Source organism: Caloenas nicobarica, chromosome 2, assembly GCF_036013445.1.
Source record: "Caloenas nicobarica isolate bCalNic1 chromosome 2, bCalNic1.hap1, whole genome shotgun sequence".
Lineage (NCBI taxonomy): Eukaryota > Metazoa > Chordata > Aves > Columbiformes > Columbidae > Caloenas > Caloenas nicobarica.
In genome coordinates, this window is record NC_088246.1 from 49,551,563 (window position 1) to 49,576,695 (window position 25,133).

The 25,133-nt window shown below is 34.3% G+C and overlaps 1 protein-coding gene across 1 annotated transcript in view; it reads left to right on the top strand.

Moving 5' to 3' along the window:
- Window positions 1–25,133, top strand: part of BBS9 (Bardet-Biedl syndrome 9) — a 303,101-nt gene that overhangs the window by 65,035 nt on the left and 212,933 nt on the right. The window contains exons 12-19 of the mRNA XM_065630323.1: window positions 877–930; window positions 3,932–4,034; window positions 4,237–4,341; window positions 6,440–6,454; window positions 10,158–10,298; window positions 12,478–12,573; window positions 17,806–17,978; window positions 20,086–20,238. Coding sequence (XP_065486395.1) covers window positions 877–930; window positions 3,932–4,034; window positions 4,237–4,341; window positions 6,440–6,454; window positions 10,158–10,298; window positions 12,478–12,573; window positions 17,806–17,978; window positions 20,086–20,238 — 840 coding nt within the window. The remainder of the gene's footprint in view (window positions 1–876; window positions 931–3,931; window positions 4,035–4,236; window positions 4,342–6,439; window positions 6,455–10,157; window positions 10,299–12,477; window positions 12,574–17,805; window positions 17,979–20,085; window positions 20,239–25,133) is intronic.

The following is a 25,133-nucleotide window of genomic DNA, read 5'->3' on the forward strand; positions in this document are numbered from 1 at the left end:
CTGAAAAAGATACATATTGTACAAAGGAAAGGCCTATTTCTGGAACCAGAGAGCCTAGCAACTTTCAGACTCCTTAGGAACTTTGCAGATGTGGACCTTATACTGGCATGTTGGGATGAAAAGGAGGGTGGGTGGAGGACATCAGGTTGTTCTTAATTTACTCTTTTATTATGAGAAGGTGCAAGTCAGTAATTTGCTATTATAGCAGAAGTGAAGCGTTTCCTTAGAACAATATAGTTTAAACAAACAGGAACATTTTTTTAAACTGTAGGGACTGACCTATTGCAAAATGAAATATAAGCACAAAATAAGATATTGAAATAGACTGCAAGGTCAGGATTGATTTTTAATTAGATGGAATTGGCTGTTGAAAAAGAAATTAGCGGAAGTAGCAAGATGTCTGCTATAATTTTCTTCTGAAGTTCGAAATATATTTCTGATTATAAGATAGTGTGTAGTGATTTTATAGTACAAACTATGGTGCGTATATAATATATTAGCAGATTAGAAGTCACCTTTCCCTGCTGAACAACAGAAGGTATTTCCAGAATTTAAATAAATATACAGTGGAAAGTAGTGTGCCAAACAAAACATTTTCAAATATTCATATATACATCAAAGTGTGTTAGTTTCTTATGTACCCAACACTCATGACCTTTTGCTATCTTTTTTACAGGGAATTTCAAGCAGAGGCTTTACATTTTCAGAAGGAACTCAGAAATGTATTTTGTGTATTTTAATCTGTTATAGGAATGATAAGTCCTTTACCATTCATTCCCTGTTTACCAAGTTGACGGTAGGAAAGTACTGTTGCATTCATTGTGTCCACTCATTCATCATATTGAATTTACTCTGTTTTCGTCTTTTTCTTCACAGCAAGCCATTGATAGTGAGGTAAAAGCAGAGGCAGTACCATCAGTCACAATAAAGGTACTGTGCCCAACTCAAGCAGTAGCATTCAAAATTAGTGGTGGCAAATTTTAACAAACCTGTCACTTTCTGTATATTTCACTTAGATCATGAAAATGAGTAATGTTTGAAATGCAATATATATGTAATTTTTCTTCTCCTTAGTATGACAAGATGTCATTCTAGCAAGCCTTGTACCAAAGTCGGAAAGTGATTGGAGTTTGATAGACTTATCAAGAAGCAGACACAAAAACATTATTAGGATGGAAGTTGTTTTCAAAGTTATAAGAATAATTTTTCCAACACATTTCAAAGGGAATAAATATCTGGTTACTCAAAATGTGAAGATTGTTATCTTCAGCTGCCTTTTTAGCTGTCAATAAACAAAAATATACTTTCTTTTGTAAAAAGGCTTTCATAGCTTTTGCTAGTGAAAAGAAAATGCTAGAAAAATCTAATTTGAAAATTGACATCATTGCAGTCCTCCATGAGAGCTGCTGCCTTTAAGTGATTCTAAAGAAAATGTGTGTGTGTGCGCACATGCATGTGTGTGCAAGTGGAGTTTCTCCTTAGTATTGCCTAAAAGGGATAATGATTTTTATTTCCGAGTTTGAGAGTATCTTCTAGGAATATCAGTGGAACCTTATTTTTGAGAACCCTCCATCCTGAGAGAAAAGTTTAGTGGATAACCGGGCTATTTATTGAACCAGATTCCATTACACTACTGTGGTTTAGTTATACTCAGTCCAACAAATTTATCTGCATTTTTAAATGGTAAAATGATACAGGATAAAATCCTAATCCTGATAAAGTCTGTGACAGTTTTGCTCAATGCGGTTCAGATGAACGACGTTGAACTTTGAATTAGGCTGTTTGTGAAAATTAGGGTACCTTAAAATATATAATGCAAATTTAAATTACTTCCAGAAAGTTATGAATTGATCAGCTTTTAGTTTACGTTGGAGCAAATATATTGTATAAGTGAGTTATTACAGAAGAAAATATCGTGTTCATAATTGCTAAATTCAAGTTTGGAGAGTGGTTATGATTTCAATGTTGGGAACTTGGGTAACTCCCATTGTTCTCCTTCATCTGCTCATTGCTATTGTAAGACCAATGGCAAACACTTTAAAATGAGTATGGAGGTGTTTATAGAGTTGGTAATATTTCTTTTCCATTTTCTTGTTTATAGATCTTATACCTTCTAATGAAACAAAAATAGTAAATGTAGGTGTTACCATTCATTCAGTTCTTTCCAGAATATTTTTTCCTGTGATAAGTTACGTTAACTGACCTTCATATGTCTCCATTCTAATTAATTGCAGTTGATGGAAAAGTCCTTTTGATTAATGGATTAAACTCTTTAATATTTACAAAGTTATAAGCATTGGTTCCTGTGAAAGTAAGAAATACTTGTACATAATAATGGTTGCATGTTATGGCTCCTGTCAGACTGATTTGAACTTAGCCACTGAATTTGGACAAGTTGAGAACAATTGCGATAAATTTTAAAATTAAATATTTTCTTGAGTTGTACAACTGCAACCGGTGTATAAATGCCTACCTTGCATGTTTTCTGCAAAGTGGGTAATGTTACTAGTGAATATTATTTGGCATTGTAATGGTGATCATTGTACCCAAAAAATCTGCAGGCAGTGCATTGTGTTCTAAAAAAAGCTTCCAGAATTTGTGACACTTACTTTTATATTAAAAACTTAATTTTAAAATTTAATTATGCACCAGTGACAGACCCATCTGAAAAGTTTTAATAAAATTAGGTACTTTTGACAAAAGTTTCTGGATAAGAGAATTATTCACTTCAGGCTTCGGTGTGCACCACAAAGCCAAACATAATTGAGAAATGCACTGAAGTAGCATTTGCCTGTAATTTTAACTGACACTGTCTTGATTACAAATTCTGAAGTGTACAGTCTCATGTCTGCATATTTTTAGCTCATTTAATTGGCATAGCATCTGTAAGGCTATTGTTTCCATCTTCATTGTTCATCTTATTGAGATTCTGGCTTCAGAAAATAGGGCAAAGTTTGCCTGATGTACGTACATCTACTTAAGTTAGACATGATCTTCCCTTGGTAGCGTTAATAGCCATGGATGGTCTGAGGGCTTGTTTACAGCCCAAATGTATTGTTAAACCATAATAAATGTTGATGTTAATTCTTATAAAGTAGCCAAACTTCCTAACACTTGAGTAATTTTATAACTAATAATATTTTCCTAAACTGATTTAACCTGGCTGTGAGCTCCTTGGTAGATCAGCAATACAAACCAGATGATAATAGATAGTGGATATGGTCTATGTATATGCAGACCACATTCAGATTTCAGTCACGACTATAGTTTCATTTTAGATCTGAGCTAAGGACATTCTTTTGATATCCATTGCTTTTGCAGAGAAATAAGTGCCTACAATAGAAGCAACCAAGGCCACTCCAGGTTTATGGTTATGTCAGCGCTCATAATCTAGTGTTGCATTTCTGCTGGGTAATCCTATATATTGAATTTTAGAATTTGCTTGCAGTGAACAATCAAATAGAACTTGACTCTAAAGTTATTCAGAAGACTATGAGTTCGTCTTTGTAGTTAAAGGAAATAATTTCTTTGGTTACCTTATTTATTTATTTATTTATTTTACTTTAGTCACCTAAAAGAGGTAACATGTTATTTACATTAGAACAAATGCATATGACACTTGCAAGATATTAAAATTTTAATTAGTGCTTTAACATTAGCTTGTCTTGGGTTAAAATGACAAAGAACATGAGAAATCCCCTTAGTTTTTTGTAGCCTTTCAAGCTATTGTGTTTTATTATTGGCTGTAAGTGAATAAGAATTGTAAAAGGAAAATACTGGTTTTAAAGTTGAAATTTTAAATTCTTAAATATTGTTGCTGAATTGCTCTTTACAGGTTTTTAACATCTTTTTGCTGGTTATGTTTGTTTTCTGTTATACAGTGATTAATTTCTTGCTTCCTTTAAATACTCCTCTGTGTCACTTGTTTTAGGTAACAATACAGAGCAGAGTGACTGCACAGAAACCAAACCTGGTAGTATGTGTACAAGCTCCATTAGCAGTGACCTGTGACCAGTTCTTCTTGGATGATCTAGGTAAATTAGTATAGTACCATTACATCTATTGTATCATGTTACCTTTTCTAAGGATGTTTGAAAGCATGTCCAGTGATTTGATAAATGTGAACTGATGGAAACAACTATCATAGTTTAGTAGAATGTTTCCCAAAATGCTAGAAAATATGTTGCTTTCATTTGGATGCTCCTATTACTTGATTTAATTTTGTATTGTTTTTAGAACCAGATGCGTCTGAAACTGTGGTCCTGTCTGTCTTTTTGAAGGGGAATTGTCCTCCATCAGAACTCGAAGGAAATTGTGTGGTTTCATATAATACACCAACAGGTAAGCCACTGAAGATTTCAACTTGTTTTGCCTCTTTTGAGGTCTTTTTCTTTACATATTTCTTATAAATTTTCCTTTGAAATAAATTGAAGGCAGTAGTAATTAAAGAAATAATGTGCATCAGAGTGTAGTCTTCAGTTTTAGTTAATATTTTATATAGCATCATTAAGTTATCTAATTGGTTTTAAAGAGGTAAAATCATATGCTCATGGCAGGGGAAGCAACTGTACAAGCTTTACCACCCTGTCCTATCAATTTGCTTCTGTGCTGCCTTTTAAGGGACCAGCTCCTCAAGTGAGAAGTTAATTACATTTTTATGACTCTTCAGCCTTCTGGGCTGCCAACAAATGTGACAATAACTGCCTTGCCACAGAGGAGGAGATTTGAATAAGCATTGGAGTGATTATTCCTCACTTCCCTTTTAACAAGTGAACATACTCATTCTAAACAAATAAAGTAGTCCAAAGGAATAGAAACTAAGTCATTCTGTTTTATAATGCCCTAACCACCCTAGTGATAGAATGTGTAAATTTACCCTGCTATCCATAATCGAAGACTGATTAGCTCAGTTTTCTGCACACAGCCCTGTGAATTTGTCAGGCTACTGAGAAACTGTGTTTAGGCAGGGCTTCCATGTTAAGTTAAATGCAGCATGAACCAGTTTAAACTGTTCTTCACTTCTCACTGCTTGGCTTTGCTCCTGCACCTCCTCCCCTGTTGTGCTCACACAATCAACAGTTATTTCTCAACCAGATTTGCTGATTTGTTTCACTGCGCAAACACAGGCCTGTGCCAGCACAAGTGGAAGGGTGACATGGAGTGGACTGGCATCAAAGACATGCATGTGGAGTTAGGGCTTCTGTGAAGGGTGATGGTCTTGAGTACCTTATCCTGTGTAGACACTTTTATTTAAGCATTTACTTCGCATCACTTCTCACTTGAACCATTGTGTTTATGCTGATAGTCTAGGCTGTGTGACGATGGAAATGTTTATTTCTAGTCAAAACTAAAACTCATGTTTTTAAAGAAATCTTACCCTCTTTAGACAAGTCTTGCAGATATGTGCAGAGGGTGAAGGAGAGAAGGAGAGAAGGATGCTCCTCCCTTTTTCTTGAGAGCCCGTACAAACAGCCTGCACAACTTCAGTCCCTTTGTGTGGTGACTCTGCTTCTTCCTTGTGAATGAGATGCTGTATATTCATGGCTGTCCAGCTTAGCGATGTGGCTTTAGACACGTTTTGTGGTACAACTGTATAGGCAGTATACTTTTGAGTATCTTGGATCCTCTGATTTTGAAAGCTTGCTTTTTGTTTTGCCGGTCTCGCTTCTGTGATTTTGCTTTGCAAGACCAGAGTATCAAATTTAAAGGGTATTTCTCACCAGCAAATGAATTCATTATTTCTTTCAGGTGATGCTAGTTAAGCTTACACTTAGATATTAGGTTGGATTTTGCAAGCCTTTTAGTTAGGGAAATAAAGAAATATGGTATCTTAACTATGACTGATTGTTTATATGCAATTAAAAAAAATCTCCAGAAGACATGAGATCTAACAGAGTTTGGGAACTGTAGAAGAAATTTTAAAAACTTACCTTTAACAGTAGAAGTTGGAAAACTTCTAAATAAAGGAGCATAATTAAGATTTTGCTAATTTTTTTGGTATTCATTTAAATTATTAAGCTGGGATAATTCTGTTCAATTACATACAAATAGTAGTGTTACTTGTACAACGCAATCAAATCCTTAAGTGTAATATACCAGTAAACAAAAGTTAAGTACCTTTTAACTTCAATTTATCTGAATAGGGACTTTTTCCTCTTTTGTTTTTTAAGATATCCAGATTTGTGGCCAAATCAGTCTTCAGTGTATCTCTGTGGGATTCATACAGCTGAACGTTAATGAGTCACTCAGTTGGATGGGATTGCACTATTGATGAATGTGGTCTCATGTCTGGGCTTTGGCTAGTATTACGTCTTTATGCATTGTCTACTTAGCAAATGTGGTTTAAGTTCTTTAAAACCTGTTACTACATCTTGACTAGCGTCTTATGTATTCTTTTTTTTTTTTTTTTCCTTTTGTCCCATTGCTGGTTATATGGCAGAGTTCAATCCTGAAGGTGAGTAAATGGAAAAATGCAAAGTTAGAATGGTTTCAGGAGTGAAAGCATATGCTGAATAAAGCATATATGGAAGGGAGCTGTGATTTTACCTATTATTTCTATAAGTTGTTATTATCCTCGGTTTGGTGCTATGAAGACGTGGATATCTGAGAAAATTGAAAGTAAATGAGGCTTAGACATAAAAAGATAAGCAATCAGGGGGAAAACCAGAAAGTAGTAAAGATATCTTGGTGATGTATATTGCACTTTTTCATATGTAATATAGGAATTTCACGAAGTATTAAGTGACTTATGCATTGAGATTGGAAATGGAAAACAAAATTATATGTTCTTTAGCATATTTTTAGATCTTTTCTTCAAGTCTCAGCAAGTATTTAGGCAGCTTAATTATAGCTTTTTTGGTGCAACTGAAACAGCTATTGAGGATTTGTAGCTAATGCCATACTGTTTGGACTGAGTAGCTCTGGGAATGAAGTCACTTAACATCTCTTCATTCCAGTTCCTTTTGGAAACATCTTATTCAAGGCTAAAAAGCTGCTTTCGAACTGAGAATACCAGCAGTACAAAACCTAGCTGTGATTGTGGTAGACACTTGCAAAAGGTACAATCGAAAACAAAAAGAAGACTGGAAAGTTAGGTTATGTATAGGTAGACTAAAAAGAGAGAAGAGTAATGTTACAATGTAGTTGCGTACATGTATTGAAAAAATACAGTCCTTGTAGGAGATATTTCACCAACTTAAAAAATATATATTAAATACAAATTCCCTCACGTTTTGGAGAAGGGAAAAAGTTGCTTGTCATAAATTTAGAGAGAACTGAAAGGGTGTTTTCAGTTTTGCAGTTTTCCTAAAGAAATGTATACATACAGATGTATGCATATTTGAGTCTTGTTTTTCAATACATATGCTCTTACAAGCATAAAAATTGAAGTAATAGAGTAGATAACTGTGTTAATGGTTCCCTCCCCTTTCTGGTTTCTGGATATTTCAGGGGACCTTGAGGTGCCATACAGGAAACAGATGCTTGAACCATCTCAATAAAATACTATTCTTGGCAAGAATAGCTATCACCATGTGGCAGATTTCTGCTATACAAAGTAATTTTTAAAATTATTAAAAAATAGAGTAAATATATCAATAAGCTATATAAAATAAGTGTATGTAATTTGAAAGGGTAACATTCTAAAAATGAAGATTTGGAGTTTGTTTTAAGAAAGGGTAACATTCTAAAAATGAAGATTTGGAGTTTGTTTTAAGAAATTTCTACTCAGGATGAAAACCTGATGTTGAAGAGAATATAGTGGAGCACAGTAAACTTTGTAGAATTATCTGGGACAAAATTTACTTGGGTTACTGTGAGGTGCACTGGACTAGTTAAGTTTAGGGACATCAATACCAGAAAAAGTATAAATTATCTGAATATTTAATATCCTAAATCAGAGATCTGAGCTTTAATGTTTTTTATTATGTTCATCAATGTTTTATATATATATATATGTATATAATTAAGATGAATGAATGAGCAATTTGGAAGTGAAATCTTCACTGCATGTAACTGTTTTATTACTTTTATCAGATAAGTGCATAGTATGCCTTTAAATAGTAGTAACTTATGTGATAATGTTACAAAATTTCTGTTATGTCTCAGATTAGAAGAGGACCTGAAATGTTGTCACATTTTTTCTTTATTACAGTGCTAAAATTGTATATTGTGTAATATATCACAAATCTAGATGGAGATGTATTGCTAGATGTAACACCAAAGGACTGAGGAATTTCTGGCTTCCACACTTTGCTGCTACTTTGCGTTTCTTTACTACAATTTAAAATTCTGAAATATTCTGAAAACGTTTCCCAGCAAGAGTTTTTCACTGTAGTGATAAATTTTGTTGGAGCTTTTTGGTTTGCTTCTAATATATTGTTGGTTCGGACTCATGAGCTAGAAATCTCCCCTGTCTTCTCCCAAAGTCAGATACTGTTTGATTTAATTTTGATTTGACCTTTATCTGAAACATTGAAAAATTATGTTTATGATGAGACAGAGAACAGACTATCTAGGAAAAGCTGGTTTGAAACAAGAAGAAAAACATCTTGGTTTAAATAAAAATATTTCAAAATAATTTTGGCTAGTCTTGTCACTAACTTTTTTTCCTGTTGACAAGTCCTTATATTTAAGTGCAATAATAAGATGTTTGTGTTTTGTTGTCATCAAGAAAATATTTTAATTCTCCCATCAGATGATGAAGATACAGTTGAGTGAATCATTCTGAAAGGTCGTGGGTTTATTGTCAAGTATTTTTTCAGGAATTTTCCTTGGAACACAGAGATAGCCCATTTTGAGGACAGGTCCTCAAAACTAGGATTTCTGCTTGTTTTACAGTGATTTTGGTTTTTTACAAGCTGCTGCAGGGTAGTTACTTGGAGGCATTATCTGCCAGACGAAAGAACTAATGAATTGACAACGAGAGGGATGGATCTGAGCCTTCTAGTAACATTTTTCCCCAATATGAGTATTAGAAATAATTTTTCATTTGAAGGGATCCGCCAAGCAACAAAGTTGTGAGCAAAAAGGGTTGCTTGAATGACTATTGAATGGTTGACCTCTATTTTTATACTAACCTGCTAAGCTTACATGACTGATAACTTTCATGACTTTTCTGTCTCCATATAATCCATGACAGTAACTTATTTTATTCTCTTTAAAAATGTACTTTGTTAAATGCTGCTGAGATGAGTGTTGGGGTTAGTGTTTGAGTTTCATGGATTATTTGGGAGAGAATGAGTGATTGGTGCTATGACATTAATACTATTCTCAATGAGATGAGTATTGATGCCTATAGTGATGTCTGTATCCAAACAAAACAAGGTTTCCCAGTTAGTTGCTTCATCAAAAAATCCTCCTCAAAAAAAACATAATCTGGCTGCCCAAACGTGCTAGCAATTTTAAACAATGTTTCTACTTGAGCAAATATTGTACACATTCTTCTGAACATATTTCCTAAATGTTAGTGTTAAAACTTCATCTTTCCTCTTGCACCATTCTGATAAAATTGCATATTATATTAGATCCCAATACCGAAGGTATTATGCAGTTTGTTCTACAGTTCTGTTTTATTATGATGCAATGAGTTGAAAGATAAAATTTCATATACCTTTGAGTAATAATCTCTGTTAGATACATTTTTTTCTAAGCAAAAGCCTCTGACAGATTGTATGAAGGTTGCATAGATGTTATTTAAGGGTATAAAAAAAAGAGTAACTGTGTTCTTAAAAAGGATTTAGTTTGTGATATTCCTGATGAAAATGTACATGCTTCAATTTTGTTTCAAAGTATCAGGAGTAATCAGACAGGTATCATCTATGTTAAAGTAGAATTGTTTGTCTAGTATTAAATGAAATGTTGATCTTTATTGCATGGTAATTAGTGTAAATACAAGTATGCAGTGGATTTGGCTAGTAACTCTTGCTTTCCCATTCAGTTGAAAATGTTCACTTGAAAAGGTAATTAAAATATTCAAATTTAAAGGTATTTTAGGTAGAAAATTTAACAAAAATCTGGAGTTTTATGTAGTTTTTGTTTTAATGTATTTCTTACTTGTGTTAAAAATATCTTGTTATACCTCTTTGAGGAGAGCAGTATGAAATATCTTGTATTCAGGAGATGGATACAAAAGATGATTCTCTGTTCTTTCATTTTAGGAGTACTGAATGTTGCACAGTGTAACTTCAGGCTGCCTTTGCGGTTAGTTTGCTTTCCAGCTCAACCTTCAAAAGCAGCAAACCACAAGCTAACGATTGATACCAATAAACCACCCATCAGTTTTCTCACCATTTTTCCAGGTAGGTCTTTGATTGTATCTATAATAGGTGACGTCAGTAACTTCAACAGGAATTGCTTGTCTGTGCAAAGTAATGAGGTACTTAACAAAGCTAATGTTAGAGTGTTTAAAAAGTATATTTTAAAAGAAATGATGGCATAATATTTCAGTAATAATCCATCTGGGCTAGTATATCTGTTTCTGGTAATACTGCAGTTTTCTTTACGCAGTGGACATGATCAAATTTTTATGTATCCAGAAACTCATTTTACATGAAATCACATCAGTGGTGTTGTAATTGGGGAAAACATGAGCATTCATTTTAAAAAAAGATAAGCAGGGCAGAGCAAAAGTGGTGAATCTTGTATGTAAGTGGTACTGTTGCTTTGGAGGAAGATTTGTGGAGTTCTTGATATATCACTCTGGAGCTGATCTTATTTAATAGTTTCATTAGCTTTCTTGGACTAAAAAGAAGATGTACTTAGAGATATTTTCTGATGCATAAACCTGATCTACATTTTATATTCAGGAGAATATTAAAATAGTATGAAAGATGATTAAGGTGCCATTTAGGACCAGAAAAAGAAGAATGAAGCTGAGTACTATAAAATATAATGTTATCAAAATAATTTCTGCTGTAATTGTGTGCTCATAATTGGGAAGAGATAGACGAGGTGGAAGTTACCACAGGAATACTCTGTGGTACAATGTTATACAATCATAAGCAAACAAAAAAGAACTGAGGATGCATTAGACAAAATGTTGCCACACAGGAAACTAATATCATGTTACTGTGCATTGGCGCAATGAGTGCTCATTGCTGGTATTAAATAAAAGTTGATTCAAGCTCAAAAGTGTAGAAAAAGGCTATGAACATTATCTAGGGATTTGAAGAGGGGAATTACAATAAACTGAATCATTTAGCTTAATAAAACACAGGCAAAAAAATGGAATACAGTTGCCTTCAGTAAATATTTTGTGTCTGTATCATTGATCTAGATGATCATATTAGCACAAGAAGAAATGAATAAACAGGGCTATAAAGTGATTGTGAATAAGCTCAGTCTGGCAGTGATTAAGTTTATGAACTTCAGAGGCCGAAAGTTCTGGAACAGTTTTCTGAGAGCTGTAAGGGCCAACAACTTTAATATGATACTTTAAAGGTGGAGCTGCATCTCTTTTTGAAATGCTTATATAGTACATTTGTCTGAGAGCCGTGGAGTGGGCATGGTTATATTTTTTTGGTAGCATGATTTTCTTCACTTTGAGAGTAAATATGTCATTTCTCTCAAATGTGTGCTGTGTAATACTTACTTGAAACAGATAAATTTTTTTCCAAAGGTCTACATTTTGGGGTTTTAATCATAGGGTTCCATTATGGCTAAGCAATAATAAATTTATGGAATTATGGATTCCTGTTTAGACATGCTTTTGAAACAGGCATTATTATTATTTTTTTTAACCTAGGGATGCGTTGTTGAAAATGTAGCACAAAGCACAGGCCTAATGTGTTCCAGAAGAAGGTATTAAAATCTGATTTCTGTTCATCCCATTTTTATGATATGATCTGTGAAGGAACTTCGGATTCTTGGAGTAATCAATAAAAGCTGTATCTCTTCTGCTCCTCATTTCACCTTATTTTTAGAGGAAGGTTGGGTGAAGAGGTGACATGCAGTAGTTTGTAAAATACGGTACTCTAAAACTGAGCCTTTTAAGCTGGTATCATCCACTACATGGAATGAAAAGAAAGATGGGTTTGCATGGACTTTGCAGAGTAGCTAGTTTTAGCAAGCTAGGTGTTGTGCTGTGTGCGGACAATTGAAAACAGAGGGTGCTTAAACATTTTCATTCTAATTTCCACATTATTTTTGCATAAATATCTGAATTAAAGGTGACCTTGCATTTGGTAAAAGGTGGTTGTCTTTAGGCTGTACACTAATCAGAATTGGTTTTAGATGGCAGAGACTGAACCTCAAAGAAATCTGCAGTGTGTTGCTAAGGTTCCACCTGTGAATGGAGGGAGGGTACACCAAACTACTGCTGATGTTGTTAACTTCTGAGCCTTAAGAAGAGAAGCAGTCTCACCAGATTGCCTTTCCTGAATTACTCGTGCAAAGGTTGATGTGCTCCTGGCTATGGCTTGAGGTTTGTTGAGTAGTGGTGTCAAACTATAGAAAACCATATTTAATTTTCTCTTTCAGACTTTGTTGATCCATCTGGGGATGACCAGGCAAACGCTCTGGGATTTCAGTTTTTAACTGGTTCAAAAACTACTCTTCTTGCTTCAAAAACATCACGTAAGTGCTATTAGTATACATGTAAAAGCAGCCTCATCATCAGTTAATATATGTAAAGAATGAGAATGTGGATCATAAAAGGAGGATAATCACTGTGTGAGAATTAACACAGGAGTTTCAAAGTGTTAATCGACTGTTTCTTATCCTTTCTCAAGTATCTAATTATGTTACTAGGGAAGGCACAACATAACAAATCAAAAAATCATAATATGGTACACTACATCATAATATAGTACACTACAGTGACAATTCTCTGAAGAAACTGGATTTTCTTTAAGTTTTTAGCATTTTTTTTATTTGTGAGTTAATACTGTCATTAAAATAATAGAAAAAACCCTATTTTCCTCAAAGGTATTTCAACAACTGTGTTCGGAAGTAGTCATCTACTGGAATTTTGGAAGGGATTAAAAAGCAGGTTTCTAACTCTCCACTGACTTTCAGTAATCCTTGACTTCAGTTAGGCATCAGACCCTACTTGCTTGTTTCCCTACATTTAAGTAAATGCCCGTCTGTATCTTTTAGATGCCTGTTTGTCTTTCTAAGTATAGATTATGGATTCAATATCCTTCCTATTATGTTTACAGAATGTATGAACATGCATGTAGATACACTGTTACCTGGTCCAGTGCCTCCTGTATAGGGCAGTTAGTGAATTAAGTAGTCATGTTCCAACCACCTGTGAGTTTGTGCTCTTTAAAAAAGATCAGTTCTCTTCATTTTGGAGAGTTTATGATCTTGCCCTGTACAACTATTTCACTTGCTAAACTCTTTCTTGGCATATGCATTGGAACCAGATCAATTCAATTGTGTTTAGCATTTTCCATGCCAGCAGGGCACAAAGTCTTCATTTAATACAGCAGACTAACAAATTGAAAAACTAGAGTACCTATTGTGCATTGCATAGAGTTCAAATGGAAAACTGTGTGAATGCTTTATGAAAACTGTTTTAAGTAAGAAATCAGAACCTAGTTTGTTGACGTGAAATTCTTTCAACACAAAAATAACCTGCCTCACTGTTTTCAAAAATCAGTATTCATGATGGGTTATATAAATATTGGTGGCGTCAGCTGTGAGCTATGAGATAATATTTAATATCTTTTCTAATGTAATCAAATGTGTTAAAAACAGAAACCATCTGGAGAGTAACTTTTGTTGTACCAAGATTCACTTTACATTTCTAAGGTTCAAGTCTATTTGTATTGCTTTGTGTACACATTATTTGCATGCTGTTTTACTGTTAGTTTTTAATATTTGTTTAAATAGTAGATCTTGAACAGTTTAAACTAACTAGACATGCAATGATAGATTCTAAAAGCTAAAGAATTTAAAGGATTTATAATTAACTTTTTTCTGGATTACATTTTAAATCTTTCGTTTGGACTTTGTTTTGCATAGTTGCTAAATCTGATGCTGCACAAGGGACAAATTTGTGTCTATGTAATGAATGTATTTTAGCTTCTAGTGAGGCTATAACTTTTAATTCCCCCACCCTAGACCCTCAAGCTTTTCCTTTCAGGTTTGTTTATTCACTAGCTAGGAATGACACTTGCAGTCTTACTATAAACTTTCCCACACTGCTTTACTTGTGAAGTTCACTTTACAAAGGAGATTCAAAATATCTGTTTCTCTTAGTGTGACTACTCATTTCTTGTGTCTGGGAATCCTTACTGTAGAAAACAAACAAGTTGTGTGATGCCACCTTCCATGTTAGCAGCCTGTTTCCACCATCCCCTTCATGTGTTGGATTGGGTTGGTTACAGAATTTCTTAGGAGGGAGTTGCTTATTTGAAATGTTGCCTAAGTAAAACTTATTTAGAAAAAATGTAATAGGGTATCCATAGTACAAAAGCATTGTTTGGTAGAATTTCATGATTCTAAAATGGTTGTGCTTGAGTGGACAGATCTTCTGTGGAACTAATGAATACAGATCAAATTATGTCCTTATCCTGCTATGTAACTTAACACTGAGTTTATATTTTGTAAAAGTGCTTATGTAACATCATAATTGTGGAATTGTTCTTCAAAAAGGAAATTGTATGTGTAGACAAATAGTGACTGGCAGTAAAGGTGTTTCAGAAACATTAAAAAGTTCATTGGGACTCATCGATCCTTATTTCTGGTTTTCCATGAAAGAAGTTAATCTTTGACAATGAAAGAAGACATCCTTTTCTATATCCCTTATCAAATGGACCTTGAGATCTGAATGGGAAGAACTACATGTAGGAATGAAAGTCTACAGGTTACAGTTGGGTTTCACTGCTGAAGCTGCAAATATGAATGATGTTTGTTTTCACATGTTTTTAATTGTATTAGCTAATCTATTTTGCACAGTGTAGTAATTGAAGATGTTACTTCAGACTGTCAAGAGGACTGTTGCAAAGAAACCCATCCTGAAGTTCATTTTGACAGTTAACACATATTAAAAAGAAGCTTACCCAATGTAGGTTAAAGTTTTAAGGTGGTGTTTTTGTTTTGTTTTTCCCTGAAATGTTTTAAAACATTCTTTTAATCATACTATCAAGAAGATTTGACTTCTAATTGTGGCTGGGTTTTTTTGTTTTGTTTGTTTTTTGTTTTGTTTTGTTTTTTCTTCTGTTGATGTGGGCTTCCTAGCTGAGAAGTGGACTTCTAGACTTCCTTCAGAGAACCTACTGGCAGGGTAACCATACAGCCGGTGCTGGTTGTACAGCCCGTTGTAGTGTTAAAAGCCTTTGTAACCCATGTTGTGGTTTAAGCCAAGCCAACAACTAAGCACTATGCAGTCACTCACTCACTACCTCGCAGTGGGATGGGGGAGAGAATTAGCAGGGTAAAAGTGAGAAAACTTGTGGGTGGAGATAAAGACAGTTTCAGAGGGAAAGCAAAGCAAGGCATTCATTCACTGCTTCCCATGGGCAGGCAGGTGTTCAGCCATCTCCAGGAAAGTCAGGCTCCATAACGTGTAACCATTACTTGGGAAGAAAAATGCCATCACTTCCAACATCACCCCCTTCCTTCCTCTTTCCCCAGCTCTTTTTACCGAGCATGACATGATATGGTATGGAATATCCCTTTGGTCAGCTGGGGTCATCTGGTCCCAGCTGTGTCCCCTCCCAGTTTCTTGTGCACCTCCAACCCACACACTGGTGGGGTAGTCTGAGAATCGGAAAAGACCTTGACTCTGTGGAAGCGTAACTACAACATCCCTGTGGTATCAAGACTGTTTTCAGCACAAATCCAAACCGTAGCCCGGTACTAGCTACTATGAAGAAAATTGACTCTACTCCAAACAAAACCAGCACAGTAACCTATTGGTTCTTCTCAGACTTCTGCTTTTTTGTTTGAGAATTTTCTGAAAAATCTGTTCTAATTTTCTGTTACAGAGCTTATTTTAACAAAAAGCTAACACAAGTTGGTTAGCTGTTACAAAAAGCACAGGATAAGCAGCAGCACAGTTATTTCTCTATTTTTTTCATTGTATTTCTGTTTAAAGCATGTGTTTAGTACAACTAGAGATTCACAGTTCTGTAGTTTCTAAACTTAATGTGTCTTTTTTGAGAGCTGGAAGATGATGTAAAGCAAATTACTGCAATGCCCTCTACTCAGGCCATGGTAAGATTAAATTGTGTTTGTATTGACCAACAATGTATGGAAACTAAATATGCATTTTGGAGGAAATTAGTTTTATCTTTTTTAAACCATTAATGTATTAGATATGTCAGTTATCAATGGACTGACTGTTAATTTGGCTTGAAAACATCTGAGCTACTTTTCTTCAAGGAAAAAATCACTTAAGGCAAAGTATGATGATACATCCAACTAAGTCCAGCCATTACATTGTGAGCTTTTAAAAAATGGATATTAGGTTAAATGTTATCTTTAGCAGATGGTGTTCTTTTCTTTAACAGGCATGATTTTAAATAAAACTTGCTTCTTTCCTGTTACACTGTAAACAGAATTTGTCATTTGCTATTCAGTGAAATACGTAACCTGGGAATGATGCCAGTGCTAATGTCAAACAATCTTGAATTACTAATGTGGAGAAAATTTTAAATAAGTACATTCAAGTTCTAAAGAATTCTGTTTAATTTGATTTATTGTTAATGTTGTTCACAAGGGCAAAAAAATAATTATTTTATGTCACACTTCAGCAACTCTCTTTCCTCACAGCTGCATTTCTATCTGTCATTTTGCATAAGGTATTGGTAGACAAGTAATTATAAGAAATAAGGAACTGTTGTTTGAAAGTGTTTATCTAAAAAAAAAAGCTGCTATGATTTTCAGTAATGTTTTCCTCTCAACATTTGGTTATTTCTGATTTCCTGGAAACAGAAGAGAATATTGTATAAATGTGGACTAGAAACAACAGAAGTAAAATCTCATCTCACTAGCTTGATAATTTGAAATTCACTAAAATGTGATAAGTGAAATGAATTTGCTGGGACAGAAAGTGCTGGCTATAACAGGATTTGTTTTTTTCACTTCAGTTTATGTGAAGACTTCCATTTCTACACTAAGCCTTTTTTACAAAGCCATAGTGTGTGGATGAATAAAAATCACCATCTACTAATATTAGCTGTATCTGGAGTGACACACAGCACTATAAAATCTGAATGTTGTTTTCATCTGTAACTAGTTAGAGTAATACTTTTCCTACTAGAAGATATCCTAGGAAGTGAAGGTGTAATAAAAATTGTATTGAGAGTATTATCTAAGAACTCAATGCCTGTTTCCAAGACATTCAACACTTTCGGTGGATTGGAGTTGGTTTGTTATCACTGTTATCAGATGCTTAGGATGTGTTTCTGTCATGGTCCAAAGTGAATTGAGCCTTTTTCTGCCTCTAACCCTCAGAAAAGCTCATTAAGGCAGTGTTATGGCAGAGAATTTCAGACAGCCTGTTGTTATGACTTGATATCATCCAGTAATTCTCTTGTTTCCTTATTATGGTAGTTCTTGTTTTTTATTCCTCATGAACAGGCCCATACTCTAAAGTAGTCCTGCAACAATAAATAGTTTCATTTTGTGCTACAAAATTGCTTGTTAAAGATAAAGAGTATTTAGGACTGAAATCAATAAAATACAAGTATTTATTTAACACTAGTGAATGTGTATCTCTTAGGCAAATCTCATATAGACGTCGGATACAGTTAGCAAGTTAAATTTGTGTCTTGTCTAAACTATGGTGTATAGAGAACGCATGTGGCTTTGCAGGTGTGTTTATTAGTCATGCATTTGTTCTTGTTTACAAAGAACGATATAGGATCCAGAGTGATCAGTTAGAGGACCTTTGGCTGATAACGAAAGAGCTCATACTTCGACTCGAAGAACATTTCAAGAAGCAAAACTGCAAAGATTTTGCATGTACCTTTTCTGGTTCAATTCCCCTGCAAGAGTATTTTGAACTAATTGATCAACATTTTGAGGTATGATACAGAAATTGTATATCATTAATATTCTGCTAGTTTAGAAATTGTTTGTATGTTAGTACTAAGATTAATCAGATTATAACTATAGCTGTCACAGGCATTTGGCTTTCAGAAAATAGAAAGTTGCAGCTAAGATGGTGCTGTAAAAAAAAATAATTTAGTTTTTAAAATGCGGAGTATGCCTTGCCTCTGAAACAGCCCTTGTGATTAGCAAAGCGCAAGTACCTAGTGTGCAGTCTGCAAACGATACAAATGATGGTACTAGTATTTACCCTTCTGCTCACTGCTTATACAGAAGCCATGGATTCTTCATTCACTAACGCTATGTTAACTGTAAAATTGTTTCTACAATTTGTCCTTAGTTTTAGGCTATTTTACTCTTCTATTCATTATAGTGAAGCCAGAAGAAGTTTTTCTTTCTGTATCATCGTGGTGAATACATGTAAAGTCCCTTCAGATTTAAAAAAACCTGACTGCCCTTGTAGAAGTAGCATTAGAAGCTCAAGAAATTTTACCAGACCAGCTATAAAATTAGTGTAATTCCTTTTTCCTGTTTAGTCATGAAGATGACAATTAAAAATGTCCAATAGTTCAGCTAGCTTGTAGAAATAGCTAATAAAATATATGCGCCCCTTCCCCCCTCAACTGTATAGTAAAAGAGAGAATAGCTATTTGAAAATTCCTATTAAACTTGTGTAATGGGCAAAAGCAACAACACATATATCTAAGAGTGAGAAATACTATTGGATATTCTTCCATGCTGCCAAATTTTCTGTGAGGTGGAGCCATCACCACATAGGAAGATGCAAGTTTTATTTGGGATTCTCTGGGATTTTTTTAGAGTCAGCCTAGATCCAGGTCTGTCTCTCAAGCTCATGGGTAGTTATTCTGTTAGTCTTTCAACTTATTTGAAATTCAAATAGTTTAGGTTTTTTTTAGTGACTGGTACTGTAGAAATACCTTAAACATAGGCTTCATTAGATTGTGTCGCAAGCTTAAATACATTGAAGTTTGAAATGTTGGTGTGATTGCTGGAATGCTAATTTAGGATCTAATTATGTTGTAGCTGGCTATTTTGAAGTTTCTGAAATTTTACAATAATTGTCTGCTCTAAAAAGTGTCAAATGGTCTATCAAGGGATCCATATGCTTCCATCCCTGTTGGTTTCAACACACTATTTTTTGATGGCTAGGGAGAATATTGCCTGAGATGTCCCTTTTTTCCTCCTAGTTTCAGAAAAGCAGCATAGTGTTTCTTTTTTTCTTACCTTCCCTGAACTGTCTTTCATAACCATGTACTGACAGAATGGTATGTTTGCTTATTTTTAAATAGGACATGTTTTCTAAACTTAGGAAACTTATTTTTTCTGCTCATTTTGGGGACCTTTAAAACAGATGTGTCATAATACTCACATTTGGAAAGCTGTGTGTCTTGATGTGTCTTCTGATAACTTCTGCTAGTTGCAGCATGTCAGCTGTTCAGAGGAGTCTCAGTTTTTTGAAAGACTCGCCTTTATTTAGTGATTCTTGTGTTAGAGGCATGTGCTGGAAAATGGTAAGGTAAATAAAAGATAAAAAAGAATTCTTATTATGTGGGCATTTGATGTACAGTGTTGTTCAAAGTTTTGTGAACACTTCAAGGAAGTTTGTTGCCGTAGCTGATCTGAATATATAAAAGGAAAAAGAATTTCACTTCATAAAAAGGCAATCTTGAAGTGCAGAATTTAGTAGTTCTATTCATACTTAAGGGAATAACCATTTACTTTCTACTGCAATGAATATCAAGTCAAATAGAAGCCATAAGATCCTGATGGTGGAATTTCGTTCTTATTATTAGGCTTCTTGATGAGATACTTACACATTCTCACAGATTATTGTGGCTGTTGACAACTAGTTTTCGTTTCAGTGGAAAATGTTAATTCTGGAAAATGTTAATAAGCTTCATGAGGAGTGTAAAATATGAAACTGGTATAAATGACATTATCATATGTGAATAAGACACACTGTCCCCAAAATTTTACTATCATTCTCCCATTTCATTTGGAATGTGTATACATAATGTATATGACCTTTAACCTGAATTCTTGAAAACCCTTAAATTGCAGCTACGTCTGAATGCTGAAAAATTTCAGGAACTGTTATCTGAAAGGGCTGTACAGTTTCGAGCTATTGAGCGGCGATTGCTGACACGATTCAAAGACAAAACTCCTGCTCCTCTTCAACATCTGGACACCTTGCTAGAAGGAACTTTCAGAGAGGTCAGTACAGTTTGATTATGAGCCTAGCCTTTCTTTACGTTGTTGGTAAAACTTAGCTTAAAGCACATAAGCTGTGCTTTCCTGGTTACATTTACTGTCCAAGAGACCAGGAAGCTGTAATTTGTTTAACCTAATATTCCCTGTAAATTTCCAGATGATTTGCAATAGTTTTATTTAATCTGCAACCACAAAGTCTTTACTCCTGGGTCGCACCAGCTTGACAGCACATCATTCTTTCCTAACTGATGTTGATAGTGTAAATATTTTATAGTTCATGTGAAAATATTTTATAGTTCATAGCTTGTGTAAATATTTTATGGTACACTGTAAACTAGTGGAGTCGTTTGGCTGGTGTAACATTCACAACAAAATTGTCTGAGGCTGACCATGTCCTTCCTCATGGAGATTTTATGTTCTAATCATATCAGAATGTGATAGCTGCAGAAGAACAATGTTTAAAAAAAATTCATTCCTAAACCATCCCCATACTGGAAGAAGTACACAAGGAATAAACCCATTTTTCTTCCTTTTCCTGCCTCAGCCCTGCATTGCTTTAGAATAACTCTTGCTAAGATGTTACTTTGTGTGGTTTGTGCTTTTCTGTTGGAGGACCTGATTCTACTTTCTAACATGCCTTGTTAGAGAAGCTGAGTTACAATTAGATTCCTTGCTGGAAAAAAGACTTACCTATATGTGCTGTTGTATATCACAACAACTAAAACCCAAAGGTATTAAGGAAAAATATTTTTCCTTACTGTTTGCTCTAAGAAAACATTTTTATAAATTGGAGAAAACTGCCTTTAATTTTTTAATTATACATGAGTCAGCCTTGCTTTTATTTCAGTCTTTACTGTGAATGAGTTAACTATGAGATGGTTGAAATTTGATAGTGGGAATTTTCTGGTTATTTTAGGAAATACTAGGTATTGTGATTTGTGGACGATTCCTTAACAGTTTGAAACGGCGTGACTAAATAAGCCCTAACGATAAACAAGAGTCTCTTGAGTCTGCTTTTGCTGTGTACAATTGTTGCCTTTAAACTTAAATGCAACTGGGATGTGCCTGACAGTTTTCTTATGCCATTGAATTAAAAGATGAGTTCTGAGAATATGACAAAAATCAGGTAGTTTAAATAGATGTATATTACAGAGGCTCATTTTATAATGTACTTCAAACCAAAATTAGATGAGCGATTTTCTTAACAATTGCTATTGTAAGCTTTTTCAATTTGAATTGGTGTAGTTGAAAGGAGAACAAGCAAAAAGATTTATTTCCAGAGAACAAATGCTTACATTTTCTACATTTGTTAAAACTATACTTTAGGCAAACTCACATTTTTCGTGGTAGATTTCCTTTGTCGTTTTCTTTTGTTGGTGTGAATCCCCTTGCAACAAAGAAATGTTGTTGTTAATACAAACAAAAGTATAGTAAAATAGTAATTACCATAGAGACCCCACTGCTGCATATGTTGTTTTGAAAGTGAGCTGTGGTAGGATTTAATCTTGTCTCTTTGCTATGTGAGTGAAATTAAATTACTTAAAGATGCATTTCCTGTTTTAAAGACGACCTTGTTTTCTTTAATTCAGTATCATCATCTGTCTTTATTTGAACAAGTACATTGAATGCAAATAGTTGAAGTATTCAAAATATGGTACGTGTGTTTCCACTAAAGAAATAATGAGGCTAGATAAATATGGACAGTATAAAATCTCACTCCAAAAAGTCTTTTAAACGTGTGGCATTTTTGACATTGGAATTAATATGTTTGTATTTTTGAGAATGCTGCTTTTCAGAAGAATTGCTCAAACATATTATCTCTATTTTTCCTTTTGGAAAGTTGTCTATTCTGAGCACCATGTTTGTGTTTAGTAGTTTTCCTAATGCAGAATGCATTCAATGGAGAATGATGATCCATACCACATAGACTTTTAGTGGAATGACTCTTGTTTGCTCTAGTGGAATTTGGATTGAACCCTGAATATGTGATGTAGAATTTTGAGGATTTTTGTAATAAAATAGTTAAGTCCCACAATAAAATACTCTGTTGGAAAATAAATAGATATTTATTCTCTCACCATTATCTGAGAATCTCACCTCCTTCCTTATGTTAAATATTTTTATAATGAGAAAAGAAAAATTTGGATTGGTTTATCCACTCATTTTTTCACCAAAGTAGTTGTTATGTACAAAGAAAGAATTTGTTACTTTTTATACTGGGTTTTGTAGTCAGAAGGGAAATGTATATGTTTTGGTTTCATAGTGTATTGCAGATCCCTTCATCTAGAACAGGAAGGAATTTCCACTCTAGTGCGAGTATGTGATTTTATTATTCTTTTTAACCCAGAATCTCCAGGACTTGTGCTCTATATGAGTTATATTCGTAATAGAATAACTATTATAGCTTAAGAGTTTTTTAAAATTGAAGCTATGATGGTATAATCTTTCCAAATCCACAGGGATATAATGGTTCCTCCTATTGTTTCCCTTATTTCCTTGCATCAAAACAGTTATATAGCAGATATATAACCTTTATGTGAACAGCCTTTTGAATGCGAATCAAATAATAGTGAATATTCACCTCATGTAGTTTCATTGCCTAGGTGCGACACATACCTACTTTAAACTTATTCTGTACAGTTTCTTTGCCCACCTGCAAATTTTTATGAACAGCTGAACTGATTTGAATTTTATGACTGAAATAGACTGTAAATATTAATTTTCAGATATTCAAGTAAAAGTTGTGTTTGTGTGATATGCAGTACATGTACAATGTGTGTCAAACTTATAGATGCCAAACTAGGGAAAATTAATCAAGTTGCATTTGATTCTCTGGTAAAAAACATTTCTATTTATGAAGTAAATTTTTGTATTAGTCTTCGTACATTACCAACAAGGCAGGATGTATTTAGTGCTACAATAAAACTACTAATGGATTTATTATAAGGACACTTTAGCCTTACTTTCATCTTCACAATTAGGGAGAAATGTATAAGCAGGCATCAGTGTGTGCAATGATGAAAAGCTAACTTTTGGTTTTATAGTCCTGTTTAGTCTTTTCTGCTAGAATTTATCTTTCTGAAGTAATATTATAGGTCTAAATAGAGTTGGGTGAGTATTAACTACAGTTAACAAATAGTGACATCAGGTGTTCTATTTTGGAAGGAAAAGAAAAGCTGCTATATATGTAGTAGCCTTGTATATTAGAAAAAAAAGTTTTTCTTATGATGATTAGGAATGATTTGTAGGAAGGTGCTATAAAAATAATGGAAAAATAAATTTGCAATAGATGCTATTCATATGCCTATGAATTAATTTATTGATCTCTGGTTAAAAATTACTAATGCAATTGGAGATGCTACTAGCTCTTATTCTAAGAAAGGTATTCAATTAGATAAATTTAGAAGCAATTGAACAGTAGTTGAGATTGCATAGATGTTTTGTAGTTTAAAAGACTTCAAATATGAAATGAGATTGCAGCAATTTTTATGGTAGCTGTTGTAAACAGCGTGTATTTTGTATAATGCACACTTACTAGAGACATGTTATTGCTTGAAAGTGCAGTTTAATGATCTTTAATCTCTACAATGTGTCTTCTGTCCTATTAGAAAAAAATAATAATATGGCAGGAGCTGCCCTGGAATTCTGGTTTTCATGCATTAACTCTTGACATATATATTTGGGTTTCCAGGTACGAGCTGGAATTAAGTGTCATAAAAATCAGGTGGTTCAGTTTTTTATTTCAACTCGCATGGATTTTATCCTAGTGAATCTATGCAGTACTAGCTGTGTCTGGTAAGCTGTGTTTAACCCTGTAACGGTGGTTAGAAGAATGCTGCAGCTACGTTCTTTTAGGGACAGAGGAGGAAGGATGAGCTTGAAACGTGGGATGGAGTTCTCCTAGGGCACTAACTGTTGCTTAACCACTCTTAAGTACTTAAAACATGAATCTGAGACAAGATTGAGCAGTTCAAGTTTACAAAAAAATGTAATGACAAAGCAATCGATTTTACCTTGCAGGGTATCACAATAAAAGGTAGCAAAATTGAGACAAACCATGAAGCAAACAGATTTGTCCTATACCCCCACACTTCCTTCATATGTAGTAAGCATAGCTCGCTTCCTATTCTTTGATGCACAGTACTTCAGGTTTCCCCACGTTCTGAGGCTTCTTCACCCCCAGCCTGTAATACCACTGACTCGCTTGTGGTTTCTAATACTGACATCTCAGCTCTTACTCATTGCCCTAGCACTCTCGTGTACTAGTGCTGACTGGCAGCAGCCACCTAACCAGGAAAGATAGATGATGTCCCCTGTCTCTCCCTTCCCACTCTGCTCATTTAAAAAATAGCTAGAGGAAATTAATGATTTCTGGATCTTCGTGTCACCATAAAATTTTGTGTGGTCATTAGAAACAACACTTACTAGGGATTGACTGACAGAACAAGTCTGACAAAATGGTCAGCACAGTTGCATAGCCTTAGACACCTAGGCTTAATAACTGCATGTTCTACCATAGTGGGTCTTTATTTTTGATTGGTAATACATTCTAGCTTTTCTTTCTTTAAGGTATATTTTAGGTAAATTTGAGAGCATCTTGCCATTAGGAAGAGTACATAACACGCTTTTCTAAACAGCACTGCTAGAACTAGCAAATGCTGGAAGTTTATTCCCTCTACTTTCTCCTAATTCAGCTATTCTGTCATGGTTGTCTTACTCATGTTATTACTGAATAGCCTGTCTCACAGAAATACATGGCTGTAAGCAGCAATAAAGTGACTTACAATGTAATTTTCAGGTCTTTATCTGTAAACAACTACAAGTTGTTCAGTTAATTCTGCTCCCTTTAGTATATGGTGTGTATTAATCTTGGATGGTCTTGCTCTTGCATCTTGTGA